We start from the raw sequence: 16,156 nt of genomic DNA, 5'->3' as shown, positions 1-16,156 counted from the left end.
TTACTGGGAACGACAGTGGGAACGGACCAGTGGCTTCAGTGATGACACGACTCATTTACATGTCATTAACATGCTGTTTACATATCTGACCTCCTGCTTTCTGAAAACAACACGGAGACGACGTGTTCACGGTGGAAAGACGCAGGAAACGTCACCAAATAAAGCAGCGATCATTGCGACAGCTTTGCAAAGTGCACGCCCACCAGCTAGTCTGACACGCCCCCCTAACAAAGCCAGAGAGCGGAGGCCGACATTTTCTAAACACGCCGGAAGTGGTGGACCAATCACAACAGAGTGGAGCAGCTGACCAATCAGAGCAGATTGGGTTTTATCAGGAGGGGGGTCTTAAAGAGACAGGAGGTAAAACAAACCCTCAAAAGTCCAGGACAGGAACTATAATCCCCGGACGTAAAGAAAGTCTGACATGTCTCCTAAGTCCCCGACTCCCTCACGATTTTCCTACGGTGGATATAAAAAAACGTGTTTCACAAAAGTGTTGAGCTCCTGTGAAATAAGACGTTTGGCTGAATCCTGGAAGTTAAGTTTCAAGAGCCGAAAAAATCAAAGCTCCACTCCAGAGTCGAACACTGAGCGCTGAGTGAGAGTCGCTTCTCTAAAGATAGTCGCCGGGAATTAGGCCACAACGGCAGCTTTGAATAACCTGCTTTCTTCTGTCTCCCGTCTCATATCAAACCTTTTGGCGTGTGTGTTTATGTGCACGTAAACTGAGATGTGAATCTGTTTCCTCGTCGCCGCAGAGCATTGATCGTCCTGTTGTTCCTCTGCCAGCGTGATTAGACTCGAACGAGCGACGCACTTCAGGAGGAATGTGGGTTTATGTGGTTTCTATAACAGAGAGGGCAGCTTTTTAAAACGTGAACTTGATAGTAGTTTATACAAAGAGTTTACACACCCATTAACAGTCCGTGCAGAGGACACGGCTAAAAAAAACAGCTGTGTCTATACGACATGAACAGACACACACACACACACACACACACACACACACACACACACACACACACACACACACACACACACACAAGCCAGCGCACTCTGACCCTCTCCACAGGGCGCCATGCGTGACGGTGGCATTAACTTTCAACAGAAAATTAGCCTCAGCCAACTAATTAACCAGCTCTTAAATCTCCTTAGTGAGGACATAGAGTGTGTGTGTGTGTGTGTGTGTGTGTGTGTGTGTGTGAGAGAAACAAAAGAGAACATGAGGGTGTGTGTGGGACAGTCAAAAAGGATAATGTGTATGTGTGTGTGTGCGTGTGTGTGAATGTTGAGCAAAGGTTAATAGGACCTCAAGAGGCATAAGACAAGGGCCTTGTTACCTTCCCAGAGCTGTCTCCTCCTACCACGCACACGCACACGCACACACACACACACACACACACACACACACACACACACACACACACACACACACACTCACTCGGAGCCAAAGCCGGTGGTCTATCGAGCAGCAGGGTAGTTCATTACTGTCTGTGGCTTACACTTGCACTAATACTCCTTAATACCTAACACTCTCCTCGCATCACGCTCGCTCTGTGTGTCTCTTTTCTTTTTCTATCTATCTGTGTGTGTGTGTGTGTGTGTGTGTGTGTGTGTGTGTGTGTGTGTGTGTGTGTGTGTGTGTTTCACAGACTCTGGTGTGAGTGGACAAAGCTGAAGTCAACTAAAACTAACCCAAGACTATGTTTATGTCTAGAAGTGTGATCAGCTGATGTTAACTATCACTGCCACAGCCACATACTGTGTATATATATATAAAATTAGAGTTAGGTGGGTATTTGTTGTATTTGTCGATATTTGTCGTGACTCTGGACAAACCGGACCATGTGGTCCCCTCATGTTGACGTCCTTCCGTCTCCGGTGACCTCCCCGTCTTTCCCCTCCATTTACCCGAAGACGTCATTCTTTACCTCCTGCTCTGTTTGCACACCGTCCCCTCACTCTCTCCCCGTCTGTCGGCGTAATTTCTTATTGTCTCTCACCCTGTCACCTTCCCTCATTCTCACCGTTTATCTCCCTCATTTTACATCTTGGGCTGTCACTTCCTCGCCACCCCACCTCCTCCACCACCACCACCACCACCACCACCACTCCACCTCCCACGTTCCATCTCCATCTATCCATAAAGCTGCGTCTTTCTAATCGCCCTCCTCTCTCTTGTTATCTCTCTCCGCTCTAATCTTTAGAAACGGAGAGGGCTGCTCTTATGGCATAGTTATATCTGCTCTGAGAGTCGGTCGACACAGTCGGCTGGCTGCTGCTGGTATATTGCGTTTCTCTGGGTTTTGTTGCTCCTTTGTCAGTCATGCTATTCTGGGCCACAGACTGACAGCAAGATAGAAAAACACTCGGGCTCGCAGACAGTTGCAGCTTCTGTTGCTTTGCAGGAGTGAGACAAACGTTGTGCAAGTTAGACTTCCAAACATGGACTACTTTTATTTTTTACCATTATATTTTCAGCTGAAGTTAAAAGTTAAACACAGAGACTCATCAAAAGTGGACATGAACAAAGTTTCCACCCTCAGAATTTTCCAAAAAACATCCATTCATCGTGTTCCTTTCATCTGGGCTGAGGACGTCCACATGTCCCTTTCCAGCTCTTCCTGGGGATCCCAAGCTGTTCCCAGGCCAGATGGGATGTGTAGCGCATCCACTGAGTTCTGGGTCTACCCTGGCACGACCAGTAAACCTACAACCGAAGGCAACCAGCAGGCGATCTGGTTGGAAGCCCGACACACCTGGACTGTCTGTCTTTAGATGTGAGGGAGCAGCGGTTCTCAGCCGAGCCCAGAACCGAGAGAACACACATTTGAATTTGAAATCTCCGTCTTTCGGTCACTAACCAGAGCTCGTGACCAGCTCCTTCTTCACCACGACGGTCCGATACAACGCTGACATCCCTGCTCATGGTGCAGCTCCCCGCCCGTCCATGTCGCACTCCATCTTCCCCTCAACAAGAATCCCTAACTCCTTCACTCACGAAAAAACAACAGCTGAGATATTTTGAGCAAGCGTGGTTGAGTTGGAAAGGTTTGCGTATCAATTCATAAAAGATGAAGACTGAAATGAAAAAACAGTTGCACTGCAGAACCTGCTTTAAAAAAGGGCCTCCGTGTTATTTTAAAGTTTAAAATCTAAAGAATACATCGGGAAGGGGGGCTCGTCCCATGTGCCAGAAGTCATCGTGGGTTCATGTCCCGTTATTGACACTTGACAGGGGACATGTGCACAAGGCTCTAATCAACATAACAGCATTAGACAGGAAGAAGCAACAACAGGCTTCCGGGTATAAATGTTAACTGTTGCTTGATTAATTATGTAATTGTGTTGCGATCTCTTCACACAACAGTGGACAACAAGTCATCTGCACCAAGTGTTTTCTGATTTGATGCACAGCGCGACAGGACGACACCGTTAGTCAACGTCTCGCAAACAATATCCACCAAAATAAATCATTTCCTGTGTCCAGTAAGTGGCGCCAAGACACTGACTGAAAATACAACAACTTCCTGTTTCACCGTGAAACTTCACAATATTACGATACGCCTAACGGTCCAGTCAGTAAATAAATTAGTAAGTGATTACATTTGCTAAATGACGGTCTTTCTTTCGGGTTCAGGTTATACCTCAATACGCTTTTTCGTACATCTGAGCGTGATACATGCGACGACCATATTTCATGCATCCGGGTGGTCTGAGGTTTGGTGGGCGTGGTCAGACGATTTAGCCACACCCATTTCAGACATACTGTATATATTTTTTCGCCACGACTGAGGCGTTTGCCAGGTTTTAATCGACGCCCTCAAACATATGATTCATTGGGGATAAAAAGAAGTAACAGAAGATGTGAAACGTCCACATCCGCTGTTAAACTGACTAGTTTTTGAAGAACGAGAGGTTTTATAATTAGAAGCTGTTGATGGTATTTCTGGCGTTAATTGGGACTCGAGTCTGGGCTTTGAAAATGATGGGACTGTTTCAAACTCCACTTACGGAGCTGAAATGGGTCGTGCACCTGTTTCCTGCAGGGCCGTGCATGTTTAAGAGTGTTTCAATGGACCATTATCCCACTGCACAGGATTGTGAAGGACTTAAAGTATTTTTCATAATTAGTCAGTTGAATAACCCGACAACAAAGTCTCGTCCAGCAGCTGCTCTGCAATTATCCTCAGCTAGTAGAAACAGACTCGACTCCCTGAAAGGCTGGAGGAGGGAGGAGGGGGAATTATTTACTTTACTCTACTTTTCAACAACGTAAGAAACACAGAAATATTTACACTTTATTAAAACTGATCACATTTTGAAGCTAAAGGTCCGATGCACAAAAACAGGTGAGTCGTGGGTCCAGGCGAGTCCAGATTTGACTCGGAGATAAATTGCGGACCCTCTTGCTCCCCCTCTCCTTTTCTGCTCCATTTCTTATACTTAAGATCATGATGTTATTATATAAATCCAATTAAGAAAGGGTGCATTTAAGAAATACCATTGTTTTCATGCTTCTTTCATGACTGTTTGTTTTTTTTGCTTACTTTGAAAGTAAGACCGTTTTCCTTAATTTGGAATCTGCAGGAAAAACAACCCAACATGTGCGGTGCTATTAGACTTAAACGAGAAATAGAGCAACACTGTGAACGTATAGAAGGACACGTCCATGTCTCTCAGGCTGTTGTCTCCTGGTGGAGCGACGTCGCTGCTGCACAGCTTTCATCTAAAAATATGCTCGACAGGCTCCGTGTTATTTACAGTCGAGACGCCATTTGCTCTGTAGCTTCCCGTTAAGTCAAAGTTGACGTGAATGTATTTATAGCGCGTTTAGCAGCAAACGGAGCGATTCACGACGCGCTTCACGGAGAACAAACGCACAGAGACACAGATTAAATGCAGATCATCGGATTCTTTCTGCGCCTCTGTAGCTTGTTTCTTCTTAACCAGACGTAGAATCTGCGGAAGTTAAGTCTTTGTTATGTTAATGTTTCCATAATGGATGTTTTTAAACAGGCCCGGCGTCGGAAGGTGTGGAGGACGACGTCGCTTCTTTCGAAATGCACGTATGGATGAAAACACGTCTTTTTTTTTGGTTTAAGGTTTATTTAACTGGTTTCATTCCCACTGTGCATAAGAATTCATGAGTGGTTGGAGACAGGAAGTGGATTAAACTTCCCTTGGTGGCGCCGACACAATGTTCATGTGACGGCGTTCACCTCGCCGACATGTCACTGTTTCCAGGTGAGACCCAAAGTGCTTCCGTGATGGAAAAGGTCGCTGCTGCATGTTCTCAACGTGACGGCGACATGTTAAATCTCCCGCACGTTTACATAATGAAGAGCATCTATGAAACAGCCATTTGTCTCTTCATCCTCTTCAACTTTCTGATCTTCCTCCATACCCTCTCTCCCTCCTCCTCCTCAGCAATCAACAACCTTAATTCCTCCTCCTCACCCTCTCTCACTCGTTCTCCCATCATTTGTCATTCCTGCCCTTTATCCTCCACGGCCAATCGCTCTCGCTCTCCTCGTCTCTTCCTCTCACCTCCTCCTCCTCCTCCTCCTCATCGCTTCACTTCTTCCTCCCAATCTCTCCCCCCCCCCACACTTATTTATCTCCCTACATCGCTCTTCCTTTTCGCTCCCCTCGCTGTGCTGTGATATAAGCGGCGGCTGCCATGCTTCCCGGTCGGGGAAATGGTTTTTCTGTCTATCCGTCCGTCCACCTGTCTGTCCAACCATCTGTCTGTCTGTCTGTCTCACTTAACCAGGCTGGGTGTCCTGTCACCGGCAATGACAGAGGCAATTATCTGTTAATCTGCATTCAATCCAAGCGCGCACACACACACACACACACACACTCCCAATAAATGCACATACACAATCTGTGTTCTTCCTCTAACTTCACATGCACTTTCCAAACAACAATTGTGTACGACAGGTGGACGGGTGATAAAATAATGGAATCACATGTGGACGGACTGATGAGTCGGTGAATAAGTGGAAGAGATGAAGAGAGAGATTAAAAAGGAGGGAAAGAAAAAACGAGATGACGCTGGATTATACTTGTGCGCACATGGCAAGAGTTTAGTCAAGTGTGTGCACTGTTTGTATTTTGTTTGTGTGTGTGTGTGTGTGTGTGTGTGTGTGTGTGTGTGTGTGTGTGTGTGTGTGTGTGTGTGTGTGTGTGTGTGTAATCAGAGGCGATATCCAACCACCAGACAAATATTATGATGTTTGTTCTTATCTCTGCGTTTGCGCTCTTTCTCTCTCTCTCTCTTTCTCTCTCTCTCTCTCTCTCTCTCTCTCTCTCTCTCTCTCTCTCTCTCTCTCTCCCTCTCTCTCTCTCTCTCTCTCTCTCTCTCTCTCTCTCTCTCTTTCTCTCTCTCTTTCTCTCTCTCTCTCTCTCTCTCTCTCTCTCTCTCTTTCTCTCTCTCTCTCTCTCTCTCTCTCTCTCTCTTCTCTCTCTCTCTCTCTCTCTCTCTCTCTCTCTCTCTCTCTCTCTCTCTCTCGGCAAAACCTCTTTCCCAACTTTAATCTCTCCAGTGATCACTTCTCTCTCTACACAACATATACAGCATCTGTCTCTCGTCCCCTGTCTTCGTTCCACGTGCACACCGCTGCATCCATCAGAACCACTTTCCATAGGAGTTAATCCACCAAAACCCCACATCAGCACATTTCCATTAATTATTAACTATTAACAACACATTTCAATTTATGTATTTCAGGCTTTTTCTATTGCTTATGATAAACAAAGTCGCTGCTGAGATGTGAGAACAAGCCAACATGGCAACGACAAACTTCGATTGGACAAGAAACAAGAGATGACAAATATTACATTTAGCCAAAGTGAGAATAAAGCGAATTAAACTCAAATATCATCTCATATCTTCTTTGTCTCCTCCGGCTAAACTCCATCACTGTTTATTATCCTCGACTCACACTTATGTCTCATTTCCTCCTTTATTTTCTATCTGCCATCCATCCATGCCCCCCCCCTCGTCCTCCTCCCCCTCTCCTCCCCTCCCAATCTTGTTGATTAAGCAGCCTCCCGGTCTCTCTTGCCTAACATCTTCTATTAAATATGGATTAATTACTCCGAAACCTTGTTAAGCTCCGTTAAGACCTCTTGCATTAATCAGCAGTTATTTTAATGAGAGGAAGGGAAGTTTTTAATGTGCTGCGCCGTGTATGTTTGACTCCTCCGACATTCTAACCAGCTCGGTGGCGTCTTGATTCTTAGTTTGTTTCCTCGCATATAAGAGACTTTTGGAAATCCAGCTTTATCCACACAGGGACGGTTGGTGGAGCACGCCGCCCTCCTCTTCATCAGCTCACCCTGATCTTCACAGTTAGCTGTGACCTCGAACCTTTAATAACCCACCCTGATACCGTGAATACAAAGTAATACCATGATCTTCCAAAAAGGGAAATAGCGTGATATTACTTTAAGCTGGTATTGCCCGCCCCTTAATCTCTGATAACCGTCAACCAGGATCTTTACCCTGAACCTCCGAGAGCTGGAGAGTGACTCAAAACGCTATTTAATGAAGTCACGGAGCAGTGAGACGCACGAGAGGAACATCTGCAGCCTCCTGCCCCGAGGCCGGAGTTAACAGCCTCCGCAGCCGACAAACAAAAAACTGTTTCCACATCATTTATGCCTTTTACCACTCGACGGCTGGATCCTGTCTGCGATGCCGTTCTGCCCTTCGAAGGCTGAGGGCTCCGGATGCACTGCTCCATCATTTATGACTGCTCTATAATTTATGGGCTGCTCTGAAATCCTCCCTGTATAATTCATGTAATGAACGAGTTAACTGTAATTAATGCTTTAACCTGTTGTAATGAAAGCATCGGTGTCCGGCAGGCAGATGTTTTATTTAGGCGGAATCTGCCTAAACAAGAGGATACGCGTTGGTGCCGGATTCTGCGGCTGCGATGAAAACAGATATTCATCAATATCTGTTATATATATATTCATATTCTCATCAAACTTGAAATATATCTGTATCTTTAATAAAGAGGTTCAAAGCCTGAAGGTTTGTTGGTGTCTACTGAATTAAAGACGAAGATCTGAGTTGAAGTACTTTTCAGGTTTGAAACAATTTAGCTGCAAACTTTCCTGGAGAATTCTCACCAGCACATTTTACACAGAAATACTATTATTATTATGATATTTGCACACAAGGAGCCTTTATAGTTGTGCATGTGGTCTCAATACAAAGTGTGTGTTTTTGCAGTAAATGCAAAATGTACAGGATTTAAAGAAGTATGTTGTTGCTTTCTTAATTTTTAACAGAATACTAAGCAGGAAATGAGGAAGAGATGAAGGAAAGTTTCGGGTTCAAACCTAAAACTAAATTCCAGGGGAACCCAGTTGGATTATATTTGGAAAAGTATCATCATTTGTTTTAAAGTTCTTCCACTTTATACGTTTTCCCACCACGGAGCCGTTTCCTCCTCCTGAGCCAAATCAAACCGATTTTCTGTCACTTCTCGTTTTACATTTTAAAAACCCATGTTGTCAAATATCCTCCGGCCATTGAAGAAAGGAAGTTATCTGTAGAACCGATGCGGCTCTTTAATGGCTGCAGCTGTACATTTGTTTCCGTGGAGTTGTGTGAGCGCGGCTGGATTCCGTTGATGCTCCAGACAAATTCCCCCTCAGGGCAAATAAACATCCCTTTTTCTTGTCTTTCCATTAGACGTGTTTCTCAAAGCTGCGTCGTCCTTCACTGCTCGTATATATCTCATTCGGTAACTGTCAAATATCTCCGTGGCGTATATACACACAACTCGGACAACATTTCCCATCACTGGAGAGCGGCTGTGAAGTAGCTTTGTTGTTTTCACACAACGACTCTGAGGCGTCCAGGCGAGAAACATTTCACTCAGAGCACGAGGAGGTTTGTTTTGGTCGTGATAAGTGTCAGTGAGCATGTTCCTGTGTTTACTGACCTCCGACGCAATGTGATGAGATGAAGATGACCAATGAGAAAGCAAACCTGGATCTTGAGAGAGAATGGAGAACGAAAAGAGAGAGAGAGCTGTTGTTTTAACAATCCAGTTCTTTCTATGGACCCGCTCTGCGAGAGTTATTACTATTAGGATTATTATTAGCGTTATTAGAACATAGAAAACGTGAGCAGAGCAAAGGGAGCAACACAACAAATGACGAATCAGCAAAAGGCTGCGTCCTGACTGAACAGATCCAATCAGGAAGCGCTCGTGTGTGTGTGTGAGTGTTTTCGTTTGTTTAGACTAAAACCAGGAGTTTTAAAAAAAATGAAACCGGGCTCAGCAGTGATTCCAAACTGTTTCAGCGTCTCTAAAACTCCAGAGTCCGGTGGACGCTCAACGTCCCCGTAGCAGAGTGGATGCGTTGTGTGGATGCAGCATTCGTAAAAAACCTTATTAACTGCAGAGAGAGCCCCCCCCCACCCTCTCTCTCTCTCCCTCTCTCTCGCTCTTTAGGCGCCACTACTCGCTCTGCAGTTCATTCAGCGTCCGACACAACTCTCTCTTTCTCACACAAACACACACTCAGACACACACACACACACACACACGCACGCCCCGGCACTCAGCTTGCCCTGCTATTAGGCTGTCAGGCAGTCGGGCCAATAGAATAAGTGCCATGGATTAGACACACACGCACACACACACACACACACACACACACACACACACACACACACACACACACACACACACACACACACACACACACACACACACACACACACACACACACAGGGAGGACGGACAGCATACTAAAGAGAGAGGGGCATGAGGTGACAGAGATCCTGTCATAGAGCTCTCTCTCTCTCTGTCACACACACACACACAGACACACACAGACAGACACACACAGACAGACACACACAGGGAGAGAGAGAAAACAATTACAGCCACTCAGCCAGTCGATAACACACAGACATAATCAAATTTGTGTCATTTTTGTCTCTTCTTGACCTCCTGTCATCCTTTGTCTTTGTCGTTTCCTCCAACCACTCGTCCTCTACTCTTCCTTATGCACTTTGTCTCCCTCCTCTTCCTCCTCTCCTTCATCCTGGCCCAGACAGGAGTGATGAATGAGGCAACGGACGACAAGACTATCTCTCTTCCCACAGTCTCGTCCTTTCACCTCCTTCCCTTTCTCCTTGTCTCCTATTTCTTTCTCCTCAAGGTCCTTCTCTCCTTCTCTGTTCCCTTCTCTCTTTTTTTCATTTCTCCTTGATCCACCTCCACTTCCTCTTCACCTCCGCTCTCTTTCCATCTTTCCTGTCTCCGTGCCCATCCACGATTTCTCTCTGCTTTCCTCCTTTTCTCAACGTCCTACTTCATCCCTTTCTTTTTTCCTGTGTTCTACACTTTCTCTCCCCATGTTTCCGTTCTTCTCTCCTCCCTTTTCCTTCTTCTTCCTCGTCCCATTGTTTCCTCCCTCTTTTCTCTCTTCTTCTAACCCTTCTCCATCAATATCCCCTTTTCTCCTCCTCTTCTTTTTACTTGCTTCTTCTCCTTCCTCATTGCATCTCCTCCTCTTTTTCTCTGCACAAATTAAACCCATTTTCTCTCCTCATCTTGATCTCTCCTCTCTTCCGCTCTCTGTTTATAAGACTCTCTCACTCTCTCCCTCTCTCTCTGCGTCACACGTTCATATGAAGCTCGAGACGCACTAATCACATAAAGGCCTCTATAATTGGGGAATTGAAGGCTGTTGATTCGATCAAATCCGAAGACGCCCCCTGTCCCTCCGACACGTCAACACACGAGACAAACAAGTCAAGGAGAGACAGACGGAGGAATTGATGGTCACTCCCTTCCTCTTCCTCCTTTCATTCTTTCCCTTTCTTTCCCTCCGTCCTCTTCTGTCCTTAAAGTGCCAAAGAAATCTAATTAAGTGGGATCTAAATTGTAAATTGCTTTTCCCCTGAAAACACACACACACACACACCTCAACGCCCTAGTGGTCACCTCCAGATTCGACTGGATGTAGCAGTTAGCGGTCACTGGATCAGACGCACAGCTTGGCAACAACACACACACACACACACACACACACACAGACACATGCTTTTCCTTTGTTGAACGTGAAATATGAAACAGGTGTAATGAATAAAGCAAAAGTTTATTCCAACTACAGACAGGTCATCCTGCCGACCTAAAGTAAAGTAGAATAGAGCTCATTCCTGTGCTGAGGCCCAACAGGCCCCTGAAATCAGGCTGCAGCATATTACCTACACATTCTCATCAGGATCAATAATTACAGGGGAAATATAAAAAAAATGACCATGAATCTCTTGCAATGTTAAAGAAAGTGAAAAAATGAATCCCGGAGCTGCCCCCTGATCCAAATCCAAACTTTTATGGGTTCTTCACTGACGCAACTTTCCACCAGGTTTTGTGGAAATCAGTTCAGTTTATTTTTGTGTAATCTCACTTACAGACAAACTGTTAATATAGACCCAACTCCTGCTGCTGGTCGTAAAGCATCATATTCACTGTCCACACACGAGATCTTCATCAACCCTCTCATCAAACTCTCAACAGGAAAGTGAATCAAAGTTCACAGACTAGAACCTCTTGGTTGAAGTTAGAGAAGGAACATGAGCAGAGGCTGATGACGAGAGACGAGACACAAACCGCAGCTTCCACTGCTGAAGTCAAATACTTTCAGTCTAAATCATAATACTGATTAAACTATTTTACCGGTTTGTTACCACACAGTTTCATTACCTCACACAATGATCTCTTCCTAATCAAAGGTTTGTGTTTGATAGATAGAGAGATAGAGAGGTAGATAGATCTTTGTACATGTGTGTGTTAAGTGAGAGTGTGTGTTTGTATTAAGTGTTTGAGTGTGTGTGTGTGTGTGTGTGTGTATATATATGTCATGATTGAAAGATCTTATGTGCGAATATCGCCCCCTAACGGCACAAAGGCGAACAACAACCAAATTGCGCAATATCCCTCAGCTCTTTATGTTTCTCACTCACACACACACACACACACACACACACACACACACACACACACACACACACACACACACACACACACACACACACCTCTGATGAAGTAACTGTTTAGGTGCGAGTACTGAGCACACTTCATAAATAACATCACGCACATCGCAGCCAAACTCAACTCCAGGTGTGAAGAGTGAAACCGGATTAGATTCCTCCAGCACGTGATTAATAACCATGTCTCATATAAACCAGTTTATAGCAGATCTTGTCTTTAGGACACATTCTGGCCTCTTGGAGACTTTATTTCACCATAACGCGCAATGAAGCGGTTTCCCTCCGCGGCACCATTACGCACGGAGAGGGAGAGATGGAGAGAGAGAGGGGGGAGAGGGAGAGAGAGAGAGACGGCTGCTCCTGCCGCGCTGCAGCGCTCATCCAGCCGGGGACAGAGACAGAGGAGACGGGGGGGACGGAGGGAGGGAGGACTCGGTGTTCAGAGCCAGTCTTCCCTTCAAAGTCCCTCTTTCTGCAGCCTCACGGGTCATGAATACCAAGCAGAAGGTGCCGAGGGGGGGCCGAGCGAGGCCGAGACAGACCCGAGCCTCTGCTGCTGCTGCTGCTGCACTGAGATCAGCTCTGACTCTGATTTATCCACCGAGAAACTGTGAAATGAGGGTTTTGCTGCTCAGTGGAGAAGAAGAGCAGATCGAACCCAAACACCTGAGGTGATGGAGTCTCTTATTTTGACCCAGAGTTCCACAGCATCTTAATATCAACGAGTTAGATTCACACGAGGGGCTTTTATTCTGTTCCACACAGTATTTGTGCAACAAGCATTAACTGACTTCAACTTCTACATAAGCGCGGTTTGATTCCATGCGCGTATTAATCCTGATTTCCATTCGGGACGTTTGTGTTTTATCAGGGAATCAAACACGCGGGAGAGACGGAAGCTAAATCTCCGCTGGTGCTGCTGTAATCCGGCGACTGGCTCCTGTTTCATCGATGATCGATAATAATCATAAGAATCGTGTCTGATTGGATTATAAATCCTGAATAAAGCTGCCAAACGCCCGCGAATTCTCCAAACATCTCCGGTGCGTAACAAGTGCCCGAGCAGAGCTGCACCGGACTGCGGCGCAGAGACGCGACGGGATCCCGGAGCCTCCACAAACTGAGCAGCTCCACACAACGGAACAGAATATGAATATGAACATATCAGGTGGAATCAGGGTTTTAACTCAGCTGCAGAAGTTGAATAAAAAGCTTTCAGAGGTTCGACTTCTACGAGACTAACTTGCACGTGAAGCTGTTGTTTCCTATCTCACGTTCAGAGCAGTGATTCCACCTCTGCGTGAATAAACCAAGTGACGCTTTTACACAGTTCGCAGCTTTGCGCTGAAGCGGAGCCTCGACGCACCGACTCCGCATCGAACCATCCAGAACAGACGGGTGTCTGCTTTGTGCCCACACCTCGTGTTATTACTGTGTGAGCTTCATTACAACAGCGACTTGTAACCGACAGTGAAACACAACACTTTGATTCGCTCGTGAACCCGCAGCAGCGCACGATCCGCGCGTTACGAGCAGCTTCGTGGAGCAGGTTCCATCCAAACTTCGCTCCGGAGCTCCGGTGCGCGCCAGGGGGAGAGCGGAGCGCGGCCGCACGTGAAGGAGTCCGCTCCGGCACCAGTGGTTAGGACTCAAACCACCGACATCAGCAACGAACTGGACGTTAAAAAACTAATTCTTCACAAACAAGACGTTCATGTTTCAGGAGATTCGAGCTCATGCGTTTAGATTCCCGCGCGTATTCACGTGCGTAAAAGCTGTAAAAGCTAAAAGCAAAACGACTCCAGCGACGTTTCACCTTCAAATTAACCAAGAAATATAACAAGTGCAGCAACAAAGTCACAAACCCAACGTGCACGTCCACTTTATAAAACGCAGTGACACTCGCTACGGATCCGAACTCAGAGGAAAAAGCGCACGAGATCACAAACAAAAAAATATGGATGAGACATTTTCAATAAAAAATCCACAAACGCAACAAATAAATCCGCTTTACCTGGAAAGAATTGTCCACCGGTAAATCCCAGAAGTCCAAAGTAGAGGACCGCTGCCGGCAGCACGAGGGGGTAACTCCGTTTATCCATTTCTCTGAGTTTTGGGTTCCGTTCTTCTTCTTCTTCTTCTTGGTTGAAGCTGCGGTTTATCTCACATGCTCCCGTGCGGCGGGTGAAGTGGTTTCCCTCAGTTCGGGGTCAGAGCAACGGTGACAACAACAGAGAAGAAGAAATCCTCGCATTGGTGGATGAGGAGACGCAGAAAGACACGAGAACAAGAAAAGACACCAAGAAGTTGGAGGCGAATAAAACAGGAGGTCTCTCTCCTTCCCTATCCTCCTGCTCTGTGTGTGTGTCTGTTGTGTGTGTGAGGGCGTCAGAGCGCGTGTGCGTGCGCCCGAAAAGTAGGGGCGCGGGGTGCGTGTGCGCGCTCAGACGGTCTGTGACACACTGACGTGGAGTTGGACCGGAGTGGAGACCAGTGCGCACCACACGGGGCGCCACGCTCGTGCGTAAAGACGCGTGGATCGGCGCGATGAGGACTTCCGGTGGCGAGTTTCACAATAAGGTGAAGCTGAACGGGACCTGGATTCTCAAAGCAGGATTTTTTAATTTTTTAAAAGCAAAGATTTATAGTGTAAATGGATTTTTTGGACAGTTTAAAGGAAATTGGTGAATATGATCGTACTTTAATATGCGTGGTTTTATCTTTATTAGCAGGTTTGTTTTCTTAATTTGTTAAATCAATGTCTGATTGTTGTCTTCTTCTTCTTCGGTGTGAATTCTGGCTGATTATGTCAAATTAAAAATGTTAATAAATCTAATTTATAATTGATCTTATTGAACAACCCCATCATTGTTATTCTCTAAACAAGGAGCCTCGGGGATGAAGAATAATAATACAAAATCCACAGCGGAATTAGATATTGTATTATTATTTGTATTATTATTATAATTATTTTAAGGCTCCATATTACAGATGCAGCATTAATGTGAAGTCTCCACACAAACAGGCGGCTGCTCTGTTCTTGTCTTTTATTTGCAGGACCGTTCGCTCATTTCCCACAATGCTTCACTGCTTTTCTCCACCTTGACTGAGCTGCAGGGATTTTTTCTCAGTTCAGTTTCCCCCGGGTCCTAAAGCCTGAAGCCTCCGCAAATATCAGATTCTCACACAGTCTCTCTCTCCCTCTCTCTCTCTCTCTCTCTCTCTCTGTCTCTCTCTCTCTCTCTCTCTCTGTCTCTCTCTCTCTCTCTCTCTCTCTCTCTCTCTCTCTCTCTCTCTCTCTCTGTCTTCCCTCTGTCTCTCTGTCTCTCTGTCTCTCTCTCTCTCTCTCTCTCTCTCTCTCTCTCTCTCTCTCTCTCTCTCTCTCTCTCTCTCTCTCTCTCTGTCTCCCCTCTGTCTCTCTGTCTCTCTGTCTCTCTCTCTCTCCCTCACTCTCTCCACCTATCTCTCTCTCTCTCTCTCTCTCTCTCTCTCTCTCTCTCTGTCTCTCTGTCTCTCTGTCTCTCTCTCTCTCTGTCTCTCTCTCTCTCTCTCTCTCCCTCTCTCTCTCTCTCTCTCTCTCTCTGTCTCTCTGTCTCTGTCTCTCTGTCTCTCTCTCTCTGTCTCTCTCTCTGTCTCTCTCTGTCTCTCTCTCTCCCCCTCTCTCTGTCTGTCTGTCTCTCTGCTCTGTCTCTCTGTCTCTCTCTCTCTGTCTCTCTCTCTCTCTCTCTCTCTCTCTCTCTCTCTCTCTCTCTCTCTCTCTCTCTCTCTCTCTCTTTCTCTCCTCTGTCTGTCTGTCTGTCTGTCTTCTCTCTGTCTCTCTCTCCCCCTCCCTGTCTGTCTGTCTCCCTCCACCTCTCTCTGTCTCCCCCCTGTCTGTCTGTCTGTCCTTCTCTCTGTGTGTCTCTCTCTCTCTCTCTCTCTCTCTCTCTCTCTCTCTCTCTCTCTCTCTCTCTCTCTCTCTCTCTCTCCCTCTCTCTCTCTCTCTCTCTCTCCCTCTCTCTCTCTCCCTCTCCCTCTCTCCCTCTCTCTCTCTCCCCCTCTCTCCCTCTCCCTCTCCCTCTCTACACCTCTCTCTCCCTCTCTCTCTCTACACCTCTCTCTCTCCCTCTCTCTCTCTCT

At 46.2% G+C, this 16,156-nt stretch overlaps 1 protein-coding gene across 13 annotated transcripts in view; it reads right to left on the bottom strand.

The window, feature by feature from the left end:
• Window positions 1-14,494, bottom strand: part of ptprt (protein tyrosine phosphatase receptor type T) — a 254,304-nt gene extending 239,810 nt beyond the window's left edge. For all 13 annotated transcript variants that reach the window (XR_004695112.2, XM_035152935.2, XM_035152937.2 and 10 more), the window contains exon 1: window positions 14,052-14,494. Coding sequence is in view for 12 of the 13 variants with exons in the window: in XM_035152935.2 (XP_035008826.1) it covers window positions 14,052-14,139 (88 nt within the window). In the remaining variant the exon portion in view is untranslated. The remainder of the gene's footprint in view (window positions 1-14,051) is intronic.
• Window positions 14,495-16,156: the final 1,662 nt, after the last annotated feature.

Source organism: Hippoglossus stenolepis, chromosome 3 (genome assembly GCF_022539355.2).
Source record: "Hippoglossus stenolepis isolate QCI-W04-F060 chromosome 3, HSTE1.2, whole genome shotgun sequence".
In the NCBI taxonomy this organism is placed as follows: domain Eukaryota; kingdom Metazoa; phylum Chordata; class Actinopteri; order Pleuronectiformes; family Pleuronectidae; genus Hippoglossus; species Hippoglossus stenolepis.
The sequence above is the reverse complement of the archived record's forward strand: the minus strand, read 5'-3'. Positions and strand labels throughout refer to the sequence as shown.